The sequence below is a fragment of the Cygnus olor genome, chromosome 2, assembly GCF_009769625.2.
Source record: "Cygnus olor isolate bCygOlo1 chromosome 2, bCygOlo1.pri.v2, whole genome shotgun sequence".
NCBI classification, from domain to species: Eukaryota; Metazoa; Chordata; class Aves; order Anseriformes; family Anatidae; genus Cygnus; species Cygnus olor.
Genome location: NC_049170.1, coordinates 24,052,162 through 24,072,535, shown reverse-complemented (window position 1 = coordinate 24,072,535; position 20,374 = coordinate 24,052,162). Strand labels below are relative to the sequence as shown.

Sequence of the window (20,374 nt, the reverse complement as noted above, 5' to 3'; positions counted from 1 at the left end):
CTCATATCGTAATGGAATTTTAAGAGCAGAAAACTTTTCAGAGATATAAATGCGAAAGTGGGAAAAGATGTGACTGTATCCTAGTGAGCTTCAGTTAAATTCCCCAAATTCAAAGTATGCCTGTCCTGACCATCAAAATAGTTTCATCGCGTGGAAAAAAGCAAGGCAGACAGCGTGAGTGGCAGAACAGAAATTACTACAGCAGCAACAAATGCAAAACTCCCTGTTATGGTTTTGTGAAGACAACATCTGAAATTCTGAAACAGTTGATACATAAAATCTAGTAGCAAGTTTTTTCAACAGATACATTAAGAATGTTAAAAGATCTCTAGAGAATAGGAAATGTGGGCCCAGCCTCCTACTCGAGGCATTTGTCTGAGGGATCCTAGTTGGGAGGCTTGTTGGCTTAGACTGTCTCTGTAACTTGGTGGAGAGAGGCATCTGCAGAGAGAAGTCACATCATGAATGTCTCCCTGTAGATCCCCATCTCTCTCTTGTCTTTGAAGTCAGGTGAGCTGAACCTGGGCTGTGATTGTTTATCTTTGAAAAGAAGACAAATGATATGCCCAACCACAGACCTGTAAATCTGGTCTCAGTCACATGCAAAACTTTAGGGAAGTTCAGATTTGCCAGAGAGATGTACTTCCAGAAAACAAACAAACAAACAAACAAACAAAAACCTTCCATAAAGCATTTGATATAGTATCACCTGGGAAGGAATGAATGAGTATACAGAGGTTTGGAAAGAGATGGTGAAGTGAGATAGCCACAAGTAAGGTTGAAAAGGAAGATATCAGTCTTTAAGTGTTGGTTTTAGGATATTTCATAGTTTTTCTAGGAGTCCTGGTAAGGTTAATAAGAACATACTGTTGAAATCTGGTGATGATATATGCGTAGGAATCATCAAAAGTCCAGAAAATACCTCAGGAGATGTATTTTCATTTAAAGTAGGGAGGTATCAGTGTCATTGTTTAAGACTTGAGTGAAATGTCATTTGGGGTATTGTGAAAGTTTCTAATTGCTCTATAGTTGAGCTGAGGTTGAATTGAAGCAGAGAGATTAGGTGAGTCGCCAGAGAGACTGAGAGCATTTCATATGAACAGATTTGGCTCAGCCTGTTTACTTCAATAAAACAAAACCAGAGAGGAGGTAGGAGTGCTCTCTATAAATACATCAGGAAAGTAAACACGAAGGATGAAAACCATTTAATTTGCAGGGCAATGTTGATACAAGAACAAACAGATATGAACTATTCATTGATAAATTTAGTCGGGAAATCAGAATAATGTTTCTAGTCATTATGGCAATCAGATTCTGAAACGGCTTTTTCATGGAAGTAGTGGGAACAAAAATATACCTGTTTTTGATATGGCGCTTGGTAAATCTATGAGGTGGTTGTACAACAGAGCTCTCTGTAGTGTCGGGAAATATGATTCAGGAGGACCTTTCTGTTCCATGTTACCATGCAAAGGCATCGTAAAAAGAGCAGAACATTTTGTCCAGATTTAAGGTTCTTAATATGGAAATGAGCTCAGTTTGTAGCTCGCTGACTTAGTAGAGCCCTATATTCGATGTGCTGAGCTTCCCTAACACCCAGCAGGAGATCAAACCCAACAACAGGATAACATGTAGACTAGTCCAGGGATACTAGCAGAGCTGCTAATTAATGTTAATTCAACTGCATGTAATCAATTAACAGCTCAACCTCAGAAAAGAGAAAAAAGGAAAAACTGGTCTCCTACGTGTGTTGTGAATTGAAGGTATTAAATCCACTGACATTGACTCCGGATTTATTACCACACTGAGCAAGCCCATACCAACAAGCTCCTACCAGCAGGAAGTTAGGTAACATTTCCTTTGAAATGTGCCACTGTGCATTTTCTGGAACCTTCTGTACCACTAAGTACATGAGCACACATACAAGATGCTAGGAATTACTGAAACTATGCTGCAATCATTTAAAAACCTAAAGTTTTAGGATGTTTAGACGGTTTATTTTCTCAGTACTTCACTTCAGAAAATGTGTTTGTTCACCTGAAGAGACACTGTGTTTTGCTAAGGCAGTGCTGACTCTATCATCTTTTTCCTTTGATTTGCGTTGGCTGTTTAATCACACAGTGGCCGTGCTGTACTTGAACTGAAGTATCAGGGCCGTGAGCACTGTCACTCCTGATCAGGGAACATCACTTTGTTATTCCTTTCCTTCAGATGCTGCTAATCAGCGATGCAGAGGGTGACTCAATTCTTTATCTTCAGTGAGTCCTGTTTACGTAAGAGCTTGCAGGAGTATAGTCACAGAGGCTAGCCTTTTAAAACTCTCCAAACTGATTTATACATAGTCAATACATATTCTGAGTTCCATGCTAAATAAGGCTTTGTTTTCTGCTCTTTCTGTTCTTGCTGTATACTTCAAATATTGTATATCATACCTTGAAAATCACAAAGGTACATCAAATCACAGTTGTACCACTCTGTTTCTTTCCTCTCCGGATAAAAATCGCTAGATAGTGAACTGTGTCATCAACATTAACAACAAGAAACCATCAATTCTCTTTCCACAAGCATTTTAAAGCTTCCAGCAGCAGTTTTTGAAATGTGGACTTTATGTGCATTTTTTCTCAGTCAAGAGAGGAACTAACACCAATGGAAATATTTTTAAAAATAACTGAGAAGTCTGTAGCAACATAGCTTTATTTTCAAGTAGAGTCGAAATAGGTAAAAAAAATACAGGTCAGTTTTCTTTCCTTGCCTTTATGACCATGCATACAATGCTTCCTTACAATGCTGCAAAGCTGACATAGGGGTGGCACGAAATACCTATACCAGCAAATCCAAAGTCCAGATCCTCCAAAAAAAAATGTTGTAATGCTTTTACAGTTGTATTTAATTATTTTTTTTAAAGGAAGAGTTTTCACTACTGTCAAGGATAGAGTCTTCACTACAATAAAGTGCCACTAGATGGAGATCCCTCAACTGCAATAGTAAGACTGAGCTGAAGTACAACTCTTCAAAACTTGTGCTACAGAAAACCATCGATGCTGGAAGAATTTTGAAGGAAACATTTTGTTTTGCATAAGTTTGGTTATCAATTAAAAAGCTCAAAATTATGGAAAGAGTTACCTGTGTCATCTCCTGCCTCATAAAACTTACTGTGCGAAACGCTGTGCTGGTGTCCGTGGCTTTACTCTTGGTGTTCACTGCATCTTCCTGAACCCCTGAAGAATGGTGAATACAACAAAATTCTCCTCAAAAATCTCATTTATATTTAGTCACCAACTGAAAAAAAATCTGCTTTCTTAAGCATGCGGACAGGGTCTTCTATTTTAAAGGCTTTCCCTAAAATCCAAGCCTTTATGTAGCTTTTAAGCATGTCAGATTTATGAAGAAAGTCACAAATTGACTTTCTTTGACCTTACCTATTCTGAAATAGGAACTGTAGTAACAATGCTTACCTAGTAAATGGGGTCAATGTGTTTCATCGTCATGCTTCTTTAGTTGCATCCTACAAAGTTCACGGAACATCCTTCAGAATTATCAGTTGCCAATAATTTTGATCCCTGTCAGTTTAAATCCAAGGGTTCACCCTGTGCCTGGTGACATTCTCCCTCCCTTGGTAATCCTTCAGTGCTCGACTGTCAACTATAAATGATAACACAAAGGGAAATGATATATGAAAGTAGCCTTCAGAACCATTTTCAGTTGAAGAGGTGAATTTTTAGGTATTATCAAAGAACTTTTGCATAAATAGATTCTTAAGAGAATATTATTGATGAGAAGGGACTTGAACAAGTGAACTCCATTTCTTATTTGAAAAGATTTTCCTAAGAAAAATTTGTTCCTGCGCATTTTGATTACTTTAGTAGGTCTTCTGTAGACATACTAAGACCAAAAATTGGTGAATTCACTAACTAGATTAGGAAAAGTAAGAGAAGAGTGATAAAAATAACTCTGCATGATGAAGGGAAGGGATGGTAGACTGTCATCAATGGCAGTTGGAAGCAGAAGGGAACCACTGTGTTTATGCCAGTGCTTGCACACCTATGTCTTTAAAGTGGGAATTAAATGACACGAAGGAATTGTTGCAGTGGCTGAGAAGCTATGCACCTACCTGCTTCTTTACATGCTGTTCAAATGTTACTGCCTTAAATTTTTTTTCAGATTTTGGCTGTTTCACTGCAAGAAGGATCATGCTGATAAATTTGATATTGCATAAAGCAAGTACAAAGAGGAAAAGCTTTTCTTAATTTGAAAACTGAATACTGAAAGCTATTTTGAGTTCCCTTAAAGGTAGGTTCCTTGCACAACCAGCACGGTACTTTAATCTCCTTGGTTATTAATGCTGCTTTAGAGTTTGGGGGAGCAATTGCATCTAATACAGCTTTAACTTCTTCCGATGGTGCAAGGAGATCTGGTGTAAGCTAACTGTATTGCAGTCTTCCAGATGTTTTCTTCTATACTGCTGTGTAGGTATCATCCTGGAAAGGATATTGAAACAGAGTTTACATTGCTAAGCTAGAAAGGTTTCCCAAAGAGAGCTAGTTATTGTGAATGTCGCCATTTGCTGGCCCTTAGCACAAGGAGGACGTGGAGCTGTTAGAGTGGGTCCAGAGGAGGGCCATGAAGTTGATCAGAGGGCTGGAGCACCTCTCCTGAGGAGAGCTGGGGCTGTTCAGCCTGAAGAAGAGAAGGCTCCAGGGTGACCTCATTGCAGCTTTTCAATTCTTAAGGGTGGCTTATAAAAATGATCGATAGCATTGCCATTTTTCATAGCTGGTTTTGTTGCTTTTCCCCAGCCATAGGAATTTATGACAGGAAGAGAGGCAGCTACATGCTGAGTTATAATCTACACCTAACCACTGCAGGTTAGAAAAATCATGGAACTGCAGTGTATTTGTGAAAATGCTTGGAGTTTAATGATGTTGGCTGCTGATGGTTTTGCTCTGACAAACTTTGAATAAACTCATGTGCCTTTGCAGGTGAAAGGCTGGTGACTTTCCTTGAAAGAGTATGTGTCCTTGGAGAGTTTAGAAAGCATGCTTGCAGTGTATGAGGTGTTCTCTAATAAATTATCTACCTTTTAGAATAGGACCCAAATCATTTTTCCTTTGTGATCTGAGAGGGGATTGGAATATATGTGCTGAAAAGTTTGTCAGAAAAATCTGTGTATAGAAATCTAAGTATCAATTATGTAGGACAAGGTAGCTGTACTATCCCTCCTCCTTGTGGAATTCAATTTTGAGCAACCTGTCCTGAATTATGTCTGTCTCTGGGTTAGATATCAAGAACTGGGGCCAGAAAAACAGCTACCTGAGTGTGGCATTGCCCGAGCTATCCAAGAAGGAGTACCAGGACCAAGGGAGAAACAGAACTGCAAACTTATGGAAAAACATTTGCCCTTAGGAGCAGACTTTGCACTAACAGATCATCTTCCTTCAGAGGATCCCAAGGGCTTTTATAGATTGTAATGCCCTGGGCTCCCTGACACCCCTGTCAATTAAAATGTTGTTTTTAACTTCATTTTTTTAGCAGAATGTGGAAATTATTGTATATAGTGTACTGGGTCTGGCTGGGGTAAAACACAACATATAGACACGTGGAAAATCCACAGCAGCTGGATCAAGAATCTGTTTCTCTTCTTTTTTTTTTTTTTTTTTTTTCAGTCTTATACCTCAACATCTGCTCCGACATCCTGGCTAGCACACGTGGGACACAAACTGCAGCGTGTGGTGCTGGTGCTGGCTCTGGTGGCCCGGAGGGGCTGCTGCCAAGTGAAATAAAACAGCTTCAGAAACCCCTCCGGGGATGCTGGCAACCAAGGTAAGGGTCTCTGATGGGTGGACAGGATTGCAGACGGGGTTGATATAATGAAGAGAGCATTCATATTACTGGTCTGGTGAAAGATGTGCTGTCTGTCGTGTCTGTGTCCCCAGCAGCCCCGTGCCCTGGCCACGCTCCCTCACACGCACGCGTGCCCTCTCTCCAGGTGAGACCTCCGAGCCGGGGGCTTGGCTGGCACTCGGTGACTGCTGCAGAAAGAGGTGGGGCTGTCACAGCCCGAGCTGCTGCTGCCTTCCCGCTGACCTGAGTTCACGCTGCTGCTGCTGCTCTGTCAGCATCGCCGTCGTCCCCGCCGTCAGTGCTTGCAGCCCATTCGGGAAGTGCTTGCCTTTTCTCCAAGTGGCTGATCACCGTTGTTTCAGGGCTAGCGTTCCTCTTCTCACCACAAAAGCACTGTAAGTATGACTTCCACTACGGCTCTTTAGTTATTGCCTTTGTGAAACTCTTCTGTTTTGCACTGAATAGTAGGAGTAGTTCATGGGAAGTCTGTGAGGCTTGTTGTGGTCTCCGCTCCTGCTTGAAGTGTTCAGATGCACCCTCATCACTTTAGTTCTTGGCTGGATTAAAGCATCAAATCAGCCCAACATTTTGGTGGCACCCTGGCTGCTATTTTCTTATTTTGTAGCTGAATTACTAGTGTGCTTCCTCTTACTTCTGATACCTCATGAAGTGGAAGTGAGAAAAGAGGCACTTGCATCACTGCTTGCTTACAGCAGCCAGCTTTCTAACATCCCAAGGAAGAGCAAACTTGAGAAACTTTATTGCGTGTTCATAAGCTCTCAGGATAACTGTACTGCCTGCTGACGTGTAGCTTGCAAGTGAAGTTTTAGAAAGGAGTTAGGCTGGTCAATATCTGTCCACCTCATTCCCTCAGGCTCTGAAGGTGAGCTAGCTGTCATGGCCAAGAGAGTACATGACTTTAGGGACCTCAGGTGGCTGCAGTGGTGTAATGGCATGCTCAAACTAAAAACCACCCCAGTACCCTGAAGCCATGCAAAACTGGGTATGACTGAACTCCATGGTGCCATCTGAACTCTGTATTCTTTTTGACAGTTCACGTATATGTTGTGTTATCTGTGGATTATTTTATCTAACTGCATTACTAGGAGTTGCAGAGAGGATGCCAGGGTGTTATCACTTTGAAAACATCAAAGACTAACTTTTCTTACTGCCAGTGCCCAAAGGAATCCTGAGTGGAAGAGTGCTGCTGGAATTCTGACCCCCCAATAAAAATAAACTTTGCACAGCTGCCTAAAACATTGCCTTGTATCTGCACAAAAACATCACATCACTTTGTAGTTTTTAATCTTATATCCTGACTTGTCAAGGGGATTGCAAATTGTGAGAATGAGTGTGGCATCAACTGTTGGACACAGGATTGATTTAGGACACTGAAGTAAGGAGTACTATCTCCCAGTCTTGGCTGTCACCTTTTTCTTCACACTTTTTCCTGTGTGTTCTCCTTTTTCTAGCTTTTTTTTTTTTTTTTTAATTTTTCTCCCTTTTCCCCCCTTTTTGTTTACTCTTCTCTTCCACTGCACTTTTATCTTGATAGGAAGGACTGAGAAAAAATTATCAGATGTTTTAGTGATGTTCTGTTTAAACCTGCTCCGAGCTTATGGAATTACATCACAGGAAAACAGCAGTATTCCCAGAGGGAGTGCATGTATAATAATGACTACATATTCTGGAGCATTTGAAGTTCTCATTATGCCTCCTGTGTTATTACTCTTTACATCTCTGATTCTCTGGATAGTTTCAGCATTTTGCATATATGCTGCCAATAATTGTGCCAGAAGTTTGCTTAATTTTCTAACATAAGTGAGAAAGGAATTTGCTTGTTTCGATTCTTGCAAGAGTTACTGAGTGAGTTCAGCATATTGTCTGTGCTCACCCCACCCAGTATAATGGTCTGGTTTATTCTCCCTTCATTATCACCTTTCTGATTTGGGCTGTTCCATGAAAGACAGGTTATTTGTAACTCTAAAATTATAAATAACACTATGGTATCTCTTCCATGGTTTGAAAAGAAACATTGTTCTGTAAGAATTACGTACTATGCAGAACCACAAAGCATAAATAATCCCTTGGCATGTCCTTCTGAATTATGGGAGACTGAATTACACGATGGCAGAATCACTGTGATTTTATACTTTTTCTTTTAGGTATCTTCTTGGAGTATGGAATTTGTATGGAAAAGAAGGTGGTATCTTCAGCTCGGCTGCGTGTTGATATTGAAACTGGTTTGTGCCAATCTGGACTTTCAGAAAGAAACTCCATCAAGCCTGGGTCAGATTGACCACCAGTGCTGGGAGGTGTCATCCCATGGGCTGGTGGAAATGAAGAAACTCAAGGTAGCAGACACAGTCATTGCTCTCTGGGACTTCATGATGTTCCTGAAGGAATCCCCCAAGCCCAAGCACAATGAACTTTTCAATGATTTAGCCCAGAACTTCTGGGATATGTATGTAGACTGTGTGCTCTCAAGATCCCATGGAATGGGCAGAAGACAGCTAATATCTCCCAAATATTCTTCTACATACTCACATAGAACTTTAGAAGGTAACTATAGGATAGGATGTTAGTCTGTTATGTACTGGTGTTAAACTGAATCGTTGTTCTATCTCTGATTGTATAAACAATACAACAAAGTCTTTTCCATTTTTTGTCTCTGCTTGTGAAATGTATTTGAGTATTTCAACAGTAGCTACTATCACGATAAAAAGTTAAAAGTTAAAATGAGTTAAAAGTAGTTAGGGTACTAAATTTCTGTGTTTAACAAGGTGCAAATAATGACAAAAGGCATGTGGAAATGTGTGTAAATGGATGCTGCATGCTCTGTTTATCACCGTGTGTGTATAAATGGCATTACAGTACTGAAAGTTTCCCAGTATTTGGACTTCAGTCTCAACTTTGGGGAATCATCCCTCTGTGAGAAGGGAAGTGCAAACCTCTGACCACTTGATCTCTGTTCTTCCCATTGCAACTGTTGACATATAATGTGAGCTCATGGGCACTGTGAATCACCAAAGTGGTCATCCTGGTCTCAGATGAGTCTGAACTGAGATCATATAGGTGATTGGCCTAATGTCTTATTAACTAATGATCTACTAAGATCTATTGGTTTTCTTCCTCCTCTGCAACAGATTTTTTTTTTCTGATTACCCAGTCAAATGTTTTAGGTTTGTAGACTGAACATGGAGATCATTTAATCCTAGCATTCCTATCTGTATTGCATGGAAATAACTGCCTTTCTTTCATAATCTTACAGGGTCTGCTTTCACCAACCCATTTTAGCCCAAAAGGGGAGAAAATGAAGATACCTCAGCAAGGCAACATCAGATTGAAGGAGCACAAAAGCACAGCATATATTGTAGATGCTTAGACAAATCCATTGGTGTGGTTCAACTTTTTTCTTTTTCTGTGTAAAGTGTTTAATCATTGCTAAACTCATATTTGTATCAGTTCCCACAAGTTCCCCTTTGCTTTCCTTTCTTCCAGCCTACTAAGCTGCCTTCTTCCCACCACATGTGAATACTTTTGTGTTTTGAGTCAACACCTTTGTTCTCTCAGGTAAGCTTGTAAGTCTGAACCAGTGTGGTATTTTTGTAGAGGCACATCTTTTCCAATAATTCCCCTTTTTAATAGTTAATTTTGATGGAAACCCAATATATTTTTATACATTAAGCGATGGAGAAAGTGTCAATGTGCATATTTTATAAACTGTCTTGCATATACAGTCCTCTTTACTTTTAAGAATTGCAAAAGAGTGTGACACCAAGCTAGAGGAAAGGTTTATGCTTATTGTATGCCCTGTGCAGTATAAACTTTGTAATTTATCACTGCTTAGTCTAGTCTGCGGATAAAGTAAAATATTTTTGTATGCAGCAAGGTCTGTAGAATAGTTATTTTCTTGCTTATTAACATGTTATTTGCAAATGCTATTAAATTACATTAAGAAGAGCACTTGGCACAAGACTGCTCTTAACTTACACATTCATACAGGTAAGGGGATAGAAGCCATCCCTGTCATGGCAGGGAACATAACAGCTGAGAAGAGAGCCGTGAATGAAATAGTTTGAAAGAGTGAGAGACTGGCCTGAGTACGTCTCACAATGTAAGAAACCAACCATCATGGCAAAGCTGTAACCGCCTAGTTATTCCACTTTTCCTGAGCACAGAGTGGCCTGACAACAAATGGGAAGACTCAGAGATGCTGACTGTTCTCTTCTCTTTGGACAATGCAGCTTGTTCAGTCTCTGTTGTGTTCTAGCCTTTTAGGAGTTCCCAACTAGGTTTCAGTATTGCAGGGAACCTTACTTGCACGGTAGCAGCACAGAAACATTCTAAGTAACAAGAAATGCATCACACATTATGCTTAGTTCATATATAGTGTGTAAAACATCCAAAAATTCTCATAGGTTTGTAAATGTTCATCTAGGCAAATAAAATATTGAACTGAATCTTGTAAAATTTCTCTCACCCTTCCAGAAAGGGTACAAAGTAGTGAGAAATTTCTCTTACCCATGGATATCAATGTAAGTTCTGATGCCAAAAATATTTAAAGCACACACCTGTCCACTTACAGTCTCCTTCTTGTCCTGGTGTGCTGGGTGTTGGCTTCCTGCCGGCACATGCACTCTTTGCACTTCACATAAGAGGGAAATAAAAGTAGGATTTTACCAATAGCAGAGTGACAGCAAGGATGGGTTCCACTCTTCCCAATGTAAGAGCATCTCCTATTTCATGCTATCTTTTACATATGTGGAGACTTTCATCATATCTTCTCACCTGACTAAAATCTGTGTTTTTTCACTTTTTTCTTATAGGCCTATTTTTAGATTTATTATCCTCTGGGTACTTTTCCATTGTCTCACATCTCTCTAGGATATCCCTGTGACTGTGTCAGCTATGCAGGGCTGTTAAAGCACTGAAGACAGTCATCCTGTGGGTGACTGCCAAAGGGGCAGGTAAATGTGAACAACAGAAACACAGCACAGTAAGTAGCAGCAAAGAAATAATTTGCAGGTGGATATACTTACATTGTCTACAGCCATGAAAAGTCAGCTGCTACTTCTGGGGTCTTTACAAGAGAGACTAATAGAGAATGGGATGATCTTTTCCTTGATCAGCAGTCAGCACTCCCTCTCTTTCCATCCATGGGCTGCAGTAGGAACAGCAAGCCTAACTTTTTTAGGTTCCTCCCCAACAGCCAGACCACAGCGCATGACTGGCTGCTAAAATCAAACATTGTCTGTGCTGCTGCAAAGCCTTGTGTTAACTTTCAGTTCTGAGGTATAAATGTAAGCATTTAGGGAAATTCTGTCCCCTTCCTTCCCCATTTTCTCCAATTAACAATAGTGTTTGAAGCTACTTGCCTGTCACATCAGAGTGCCTGTAATGAAAGCACAATGCACTTGTGGAAGAAATGCTGCGTGGCTCACTTTGTGCCTAGTTTAAAGTTTTTGCATAAGCATAAACGCAAACTGATTTGCAGTTAAAAGATCTTTCACATCCATACCTTGGCTATATTGTACTGCTGTAGCTTTTACTCAGAAATGGGAAGGACTTACATGAATCCTGTGTGGTGGTGGGTTTGTTTGGTTTTGTTTTGGAAAAAATGGGCCAGTGCCTTGCTGCCAGTAATAAGGAGTCATCCACACATTCACATATACGCAAGGAAATAAAAAAAAAAAAAAAAAATTAAATGCCACATAATCTTTGTTGTCCCACTCAAGTATTTATTGTTTGTTTCTATTTTTTAACAGAAAACAGAGCATACTTTTTGTGGCTCCAGTGTGTAGAATATTTTCATATCCTCTAAAATAGTAATACAGCAGCATAACTGATATAGGGTTGTGGCAGAGAAATATAAATAACTAAGCAAAACTTCACTTGACACATGGACCTATAGTTAGATAATTTCTATATGCCTTAACTTATCTTTCTTGTGGTCAGAGAACACAAAGAGGCTTGTTTAATACAACATGCTTATGGTTCGTGCAGATGATTTTGGAAAAAAAAGTCACAATGAAACTAATTACATTTAAAAATTATCAATTAGAAAAGGGCCAACATAAAAATTAAATTAAATTAACATAGCTCAATTTAATTTCTCTAGCTTTAAGTAGTAGATGACTATGTTACTTTACAATGCAATGTTTAACAGATCTGCCCATGAGAAAATGCTTCAGATCTTTGGAAACTGAACACACAGAAATATCTTTAAAGTTTGAGTACCATTTCATATGGCTGCTTTGCCATATTTCATTATTTGCTTAGAGTTCTTTTCATAGAATTTAAGTAGGCAATTTTAAAACAAAAATCCTCTTACTTCATTTTTAAACCCAGCACCTCTACGTCTTGTTACAGGAACAAATTTTTAAGAAATCCTTATATACACACACAGCCAACACATCTTTCAGGAGGTAAAAAAAGGGAGTCGGAAACTAAGTTCTACACAATTAGCTCCAATTTATTTCTACTTTCTAAGTGGACATTTAACAAAGAGAAAGATTTTACTTTTCTCAGAAAATTGCTTACAGGCAAAAATAACAGACTACTTGCCAACGTGTGTATGTTACAGAAGCTCTTGCAATGTCACGGGAGTTTATGCCATAATGCTGTGAAACTCAATCTAAAATGAAGTAACAGCCTCAGGAAATCTTGTTCTAATATAATATAGCAAACTCTGGCTTTGCCCAATTTGGGAAAGGAAACAATAGCTTAGGAATTGAGTCATCTACAGAAAAACTCTGCTGTATAAGGAGTACTTATAAAGTGTATAAGTGTGTTCTACAGATGCTAGGGTGGAACAGACAGAGTTCCTATTGGAGGTAACCCATGAAATAATTAGAATTGTATGATCAGTTGAAGAGCTGTGAGAAGTCTATGAAGAGCTTGCCTGCCAAACAGACTCAGAGAAACTGTTGGCACAGACGTGCTTCTTTGTGAGCTGTTAGCTGGAGTCTAAAGGTGGCAATTCGAGGAACAAAACAGACTTGAGCAAACACCATGAGGGTACCTTATCCAGGAAAATGAAGAGCTGAGTGTATTTATGTGAAAGTTCATCACCCTGCTCAAACTGATACTTAAACTACAATGTGTGGAGTGTGTCAACAGAAGATGGAAATCCAAATACTAGACGTACTGTGCATCACAGTAACCTGACACTAGCACACAAAACTACTAGACTCAGTGTGCCTTTGTACTATATGGAGTATTTCTTTTAGTAAATCACCCGCCTGTTTACATTAGTTACAAAAAATACAAAATATAATTTCACTATTGAGATGTTCTATGCAATTCACGAAAACACTACAGATATATTTTATCTTGTATCTACAATATACATGCAGTTAACTAAAATATGAAAAGCACTGCTCAGAACATTATTTATTCTACAGGTCCCAAATCTTTCTTGATGGAGTCCAATGTTTTAACTCTTTTGATCTTTTTAAAGGCTCCTTCACAAACAGATAGTTTTCCAAGAGCAAGGTCTGTACCAGACAGTGGGCCTCCAATTAATTGAGAAGGTGTACTTTCCACAGTTACTAAGCGACCAGATCCAATCTGAAAAACAAAATAGATGCATTGTTTGACATCCATGCTAGTATTTAAAATGAGATGAGACTTAAGCCATGAACTGGTCTTTTGAAAATATTATTCAGTTGGTGGAGATGCATGCTGAGGTTTCCTAGGTCCACTCAAACTATCCTTTATACTAAATTCACAAATTGTTCCCATCAATACAAAGGAAAAGACAGAGTGTTTTTTGTACCATTATGTACTCTGCTTTTCTGCTTTCATGTCTGACTTATGAATAGAGGAGAAGAAAACCAAGCCTTTATTACAATAGAAGTTTGTTGTGCAGTGTTATTTGGATTTGTACATAATATCAGCCACAGTTTTTGTCCTCAGAATTTTGCTATATGCTAATACTTAAAAAAAAGAAAAAAGAAAAGAAAAAAAAGAGAGAACAGAACCTGTTTCTCTCTGAATGCAATTGCCTGTAGCTACTGCTCCATGAAAACTCCAAGACTGAAAGAGACACATATTTTCCAATTTTGTTACTACTCTTTATACTGAATAGGTTCAGGTCTTTGAATAAAAATTCTTGAGTGACAGCTCTATCTTCTAACCATGACCTACTAAAACAAACAATGCCACTCTTTGAGTGCATGGGGTTCACGTGTTTGATTACTTAACCTTGACAGGTTTTCAACAACCATCTTAACTTCGTTTTCATCTCCCACTATTTAAGATGTTTGGCAGAGAGAAGGAAAGAAGACTGTTCCATGAAAAAAAAAAAGAAAAAAAAAGCTAGCAATATCTGGCATTTGCAATACTTCTAAGCAATGCAGTCAAGGAATTTTATCTTATGTTGCTGGTGCATTCATTTTTCTAAAACTCTCCTCCTTCAAAATAGACTAACCTCTTCCTTGTTTTTATCTACAGTTGTTGAAATACTGATTACAGAATTGTGAAGATATTTTCTTGTAAATCCTCTTCCTCCAAAGAAGTGAATAATCCTGTCTTGAGGCTCAAGTCTTTAAAATGAAATCTAACAATTTATTTCTCTCTGCTAAAAATTTTCAGAGTATTCATGTTTATGTCTAGAATTTTCAGATACTTCCAGCAAAATATTCCTGATTAACAGTCTTTTTGTTATATGCATGTAACTAGAAAATTTTTCCAGACCACTTCATCTTGCATTCACAGATGTGTCTCTCTGTATCTTTCAAAAGTTTAGGGAAGGATCAAATCCTAGTTCTGTACTCGAAGACCATCCCCTTGCTTCCTGGTAATCTCATCCTGGCTTCATCACATCAAGTATGAACTGCCTCTTTGCTTTTACAGGATGCAGCCACCTTAGCCGTCCTTACTTATCCATGCAATAGAGCTCAGGATAATAGTCTCTTTCCTTTGTTTGAAAACAGCAGCTCATGTTTTTAACTCCTTGTTTCTCCTTACAAAAGTAACTCCTTGTAAGCAATCAAAAAGCAACCCCTCTCCCTATAATCCTCTTTAGCTGTGATACTTACACAGCTAGCTTATTCACCTAGCTCAAAAGCAGTTCCTGACTAGAACGAAGATTCTGCCATGTCTTACCCCAGCTTGTCAAAACTCAACATCCAGATATGCGGATATAGCTTTGTAAGATCTTAACAATGGCTCATATCATCTCACATTTCAGTTAACTGATAGGAATGAAAAAAAAAATCTTTTCTGAAGATAAAATGGGTGAATTATCTGCAGAGTCAGAGAGACCTTTACTGACATACTAGGGATTACACAAATTTGCCCAACAAAAAAGGAAGGAGATTTTGACCTCAAAGTTTTCATAGAAGGCTGTCCCATAAGGAGTCCACATCAAGTAACACAGGGACCATCTTGCCCATACTTTTTCTGAGACGTTTTCAGATCTGAATCTCATTCTGACCTGTTGTCTGAAGATGTGTCAGAGGAGGAGGTGGTGTTTTGCAGGACATACTTGGAGCTTGTCAACATAAATGTTACTGAAGAAAAAGTAAGCAGCAGCACAAATACAAACAGAATAGACACCAAGAAACTTGCACATTAATGAAAATAAAACAGTGTTATTGGGGATTACTTACTGTTGTGCTGAGGCCTTTAATATCAGTAGAATGAACTGCTCCATTTTGAGTCTTCAATTTAGATCTGGAAGCCTCTATTGACTTTTCCTGGAGCCTTTTTGCTTTCTAAAGGTAGTTAGAAAAAAAGGCAAAATTGTTTTAACCAGAATGAGTAGTATCATTTGCACCTGTTTGAAAATATAAAGTGACAAAATAAATGAGGTAAAAATTCTGTTGGCCCTTAACTAGAAGTACTCTGGTTTGTGACTCTCCTGTACTGGGCACCTGAAAGCAGAATAAAGGGACATGGCTTCACAAGTGCCAGAAGGGAATAATCACTTCCTAGAACTTGCAGGCTACATTCTTTCTAATGCAGCCCAAATGCTGTTAGCCTTCATCACCACAAGAGCACACTGTTGCCTCATGTTCAGTTTGTCATCTCCCAGGATCCCCACAGTCAGTATGTATTTACACAGCTAGTCAGTCCCCAGGCTGTACCCCAGGATCCATGAAAGCCTTAATATGTCCGAGATGCAAGATGTCACATTTTCTTTTTTTGAACGTCCTGAGGTTTTGATCAGCTCATCCCTAGGACTTGTCGAAGTCTTTCTGAATGGGGGCCTTACCTCCCAGCCATATGGGTTGTTTCCTCCAGCTTGGTGTCGCATATGAACACTATGAGGATGCACACTTCTCTAATATCCAAGTCATTAATGAAAATTTCATAGCTTCACTGCCCTATATATACATATTTACCTAATCACAAATGCTTAAGCCACATTGAACCTCAATTTGTGACTATAATCAGAAGAGCAGAAGTATCAAAGTTTGCATAGCTTTGCCAATAAGGCTTATGGTTCTTTCTTCTATATTTGTGTGAACATAAAATTTACTACAGCTTCTACGCGAATAACCTCATAATTCATTAAGAAATGTGTTTGGAACTTCCCAGTTATTATAACTACATTGTGAATGAAAATTTTGCTCCTCCACTCAGATTTTTTTCTTTTTTTTTTTTACCTTCAATGCCTCATAGTTTGATGTCCGAGACAAGAAATTTTCCCAAGATTTATTTACCATTTCTTTCTGCTTATGGACAGCTTGGATCTGTAATATAAATGAGATTAACAAAATGCAAGATGGAATTGGTACTGGTAACAAAAGTACATGCACAATAATGCAAGACAATCCCTCCAAAACACTAGCATGAGCTTTTAGAAAACTAGACTGACTACCTTACTTCTCAGAAGGTAGGAGAGGATGAGACAGCAAAAATCTCTAATGCTTGCCTTATAATCAAAGCTGGACAATGTTTATACCTGCTTACTTTTAGCATGCCGGGACGCACAAAGCCCTGCTTTCTGAAGTAATGACGCTTTGTGAATATTCAGCCAAGGAAGTTTATAACAGAGGCTTACACTTCATTTTAAGAAGAGGATATATTTACAATAGGTACTTCAAATTGTTATCTGCTACAGGTGCAACTCTTATAGTAACATAATTATCATTTCTTATTATACCTTTGCTAATGCATCACTGATGACACTGCTTCATTTTTTCATATTACTTTCTAAATAACAACAACATTATACAAACTGAGAGAACTGAGGTTAACCAAATTTAATTTTAAAACATCTTAAACAATGTACCCATTTTGGATTTTGAACATTATACGATAAGAAAATCTTCATATAAGTTGACAAAAAATTTCCATTGACTTCACTTGTACAAACATACCTTTGCATATGTTTTTTCCTCCTCTCGGATTTCTTGGCGATGTTGACTTTCAAGCACTTCAGTCTGGAGAGCAGCAACCGATCTTCCAATATTTTCTGACACCTCTGAAATAACTTTCAAGGCTTCCTCATCTGAAGCAACAGGCCTGAATTCTTCTTTTAGTTCTGTACACACTTCACTCCAGACTTCTCCAACCTGTATATGAAACGCAATTACACACACTTTCTGATATTTATGTCTTCTTTCAGTTCCATTCACTCAAAATATAAAAAGTAATATTTTTTCTCTTTATTGTTGTTTCACTTCCCAGCGTTGTTATGCAAGATTAGACTTCAGTAATGCTATGCCAAATTCATTCATGATAATTTACTCTGTACTCTTCCTACACCCAAGCTTCACTCCATAGAGGAGTAACAGGAATGCTGCTAACTACAGAAACTCTGAAGAAATAAAAATACAAGACACCATATTACAAGTGTGAAGAGTTGTGTCTTTCTGTTTTTTTGCTCAAATTGCATGCATTATCAGAACAAACTATAGCATGAGACACAAATGGAACCTGGAATTACCAACTAAAGGTCAACTCTTGCTAGTTCCTGAAGACTTCAAGCTTTCACAGTCTGCATTCCTAAGCCAAAAATTGGCATAAACTGAAGCATCTTTTGAGCACGATGTTCACTACAAAACCTTTTATCCTGTTCTTGTTTCCTATAGGCACACCACTGTAAAAATTTAAGTTTTGACAACATGGATGGAATCTGAGTATGGGCAAAAGGATGGAAAAAGCACAGAAAAAAACAAACAAACAAACAAACAAACAAAACTTTTATCAGAATATGTATTTAATGTCATCTTTAATAGCAAAAAAATCCCAACCCATACATAATCTGACCCTGATGCACAAAGAGGCAGTCCTGCTCTCCAGCGCTTCCCCAGTTCTTTACACCTATCCTGGCCCATTCATGTTTCTGGAGCTGGCAGTTAAAATTATTTTTTCCTGAGTTACTTCTAACTGGCATTGGTTTCTGGTCTGGTTTACTATGCAGTCACAAACATTTGTAGAAGAACAAATTAAGAGTCTGGGGAGTGCTGGAATGATGCATTCCTTTGATGTTAAATACTGGCTTACACTTTCTATGAAAATGATAGTGAAGGGTTATTTCTTTGTTGTATCCTGTGAGTTAATTTGCTATTCTTGCAAACACAGATAGAGTAGCAATATTTTCTTCCACAATACTTACTTTAAAGTCAACATACCATCGTATGATAGCAAGCGTGACAAAATCCTTAGCAGATAAACCAGGCAAATCTTCAAAACCTAGAAGAGTATTAATCATCTCGGTGTTAACAGCACGATCAATCTATCTTAAAATATCAATCTAAAAAAAGACACTATCTATCTTATTTATCACATGAGGATATACAAAATCTGCATCATATGTACATCAATCACTCTTCCAATCCTGAGCAGGCTTTTAGCAATTAAAAAAAAAATCCATAATAAATTCACTCTATAATGACTCTTTACTTGTAAATGGCTTCAGTGATTTTCCAGTTGTTTGTAAAGCCAGGATAGTACTGCATTTGCTATGGTTTGGTGGTGAGGGTTTGATCTTCCATTAAAGCAGACAGTTGAATCCACAGGTCAGTGTTTCTAAAGAAGCATTTTGTCACAGAGTTTGCTTTAGCTATGAAGTCGCCAACAGAAGAATTGTATTACAAGATCTCCAATACTTTGTTTCTAAACTGGATAATGAAGGTGATCTCCATCTCATAGACTTGAGCGTTGAGCATAATGCCTTGAGCATAATGAGTCCCTCTTTTAAAATATTTTTACAATACATGTAAAAGAACGAGGAAGAGAAGTAAGGTTGCTGGGACTATGCCTCATTTTTTTGCATGCTGAATGTTAAATATACTCTTAAAAAAAAAACCCAACTAATTCTATATAGTCTATCAAATCTATTTCTAAGTTTCCTCATGCCATCTGCATGGTAACAGGAAATGCAGCATCTAATTATTGGAGTATAATTACATCATGTTTTGAAGTTAAGAAATGCCATAAATAAAGACCAATTAACAATGGATTTCTGATCACAGCATCACAGGCTGTTATGAAGTATAAATACACCAAGAGGAAGATGGTGGGAAAAGGCCATAAAAATCTTCCCATTTTTATTATTCATTTCCATGTCATTTCCCTACTGCAGAGGAGACATTACAATGTATACAAATAACAAGAAGTATGTATGAATACAGAAGAAAGCTGGAACAAAATCTCATGCCTTTTTGCTTTAATAAAGAATTCAGCTGTGATCCAGAATTAACATAAATAATGCTAATAAAAATTATTAAGAACCTAGGTTAAAATGGAGAAACAATGGGCTATAGTTTATTAGAGAAACTGAAGATGTTTTCAGATTCATTGGTTCGCTAGGACAGCCAGGGAACTGGCTGAAGAACTCTCAGAACTATTACCGATTATCTTTGAACCCATGGAGGACGGGCTTGAAAACAACAAACATAATACCTACTTTTAAAAAGAGAAAGGGGGAAGGCAGAGAATAGTGGGCAAATTCAGTTCCTGAAAAATGACTGAAACAAATGTTTAAAGAGATAGTGTTTACGTAGCTAAATGGTAACAGTGAAAACATTACTATACAACATGAAGTAGTAAAAACAAACCATTCAGCCGAGTCCTTCTCTACAGCCAAGTGGGAAGTCTAATGGATGTGGAAGAGCGTATCTTAACTTCAGTTTAGGTTTTTAGACAAGGGTGTAAAGAGTATTTACATTCTGTGTGCAAACAACATAAAATTAGGAAGGACTGCAGCATATCGTAAGCAAAGATTAGAATGCAAATTAATCTTGCCAATTTGAAATTTTTTTTGAAATCATAGAGTGTAGTTCATTAAGGACAAACATAAATTTCTAAATGTAGGAAGTCATCTGCACAAATCCAGGATGGTAGATGACTGGAGGCTGTGCAAGATCACAAATCAAATGAAGAAATGCCTTTGCGACAAGAGCAATTGTTATATTACTGTCTGAATGGTTATTTACATGACAAGTACAGTAACACAGTTCTATTTGGCTGTGAGGCTTCTGCTGAAGTACTGTGTTCAGTTCTGAGACACAACAAATCAAGAAGAATGTGAACTGATTGAACAAATTCAAGAAAAAAAAACAATGAGAATAATCAG

General features: G+C 38.2%; 2 protein-coding genes across 3 annotated transcripts in view; one reads left to right on the top strand and one right to left on the bottom strand.

Moving 5' to 3' along the window:
* Positions 1-5,681: 5,681 nt before the first annotated feature.
* Positions 5,682-10,409, top strand: FAM237B (family with sequence similarity 237 member B). The gene is made up of 3 exons (XM_040546310.1): positions 5,682-6,233; positions 8,004-8,400; positions 9,110-10,409. The coding sequence occupies exons 2-3, from the start codon at positions 8,019-8,021 to the stop codon at positions 9,133-9,135; spliced, it is 408 nt and encodes a 135-aa protein (XP_040402244.1). The 5' UTR covers positions 5,682-6,233; positions 8,004-8,018; the 3' UTR covers positions 9,136-10,409.
* Positions 10,410-11,563: 1,154 nt separating this feature from the next.
* The window catches only part of CFAP69 (cilia and flagella associated protein 69), a 29,757-nt gene continuing 20,946 nt past the window's right edge, over positions 11,564-20,374 (bottom strand). For both annotated transcript variants that reach the window (XM_040546308.1, XM_040546309.1), the window contains 5 exons: positions 18,413-18,489; positions 17,172-17,366; positions 16,455-16,541; positions 15,456-15,560; positions 11,564-13,410 (listed from right to left, as the gene is read on the bottom strand). In XM_040546308.1, the coding sequence (XP_040402242.1) occupies positions 13,234-13,410; positions 15,456-15,560; positions 16,455-16,541; positions 17,172-17,366; positions 18,413-18,489 (641 nt within the window). In that variant the 3' untranslated portion in view covers positions 11,564-13,233. The remainder of the gene's footprint in view (positions 13,411-15,455; positions 15,561-16,454; positions 16,542-17,171; positions 17,367-18,412; positions 18,490-20,374) is intronic.

What these genes read in the sequence shown, in the direction of transcription:
- FAM237B (XM_040546310.1), top strand. Translation starts at nt 8,019, where the DNA reads ATGGAATTTGTATGGAAAAGAAGGTGGTATCTTCAGCTCGGCTGCGTG. An exon ending in CTCACATAGAACTTTAGAAG is followed by an intron (nt 8,401 to 9,109) that starts GTAACTATAGGA and finishes ATAATCTTACAG; the next exon opens with GGTCTGCTTTCACCAACCCA.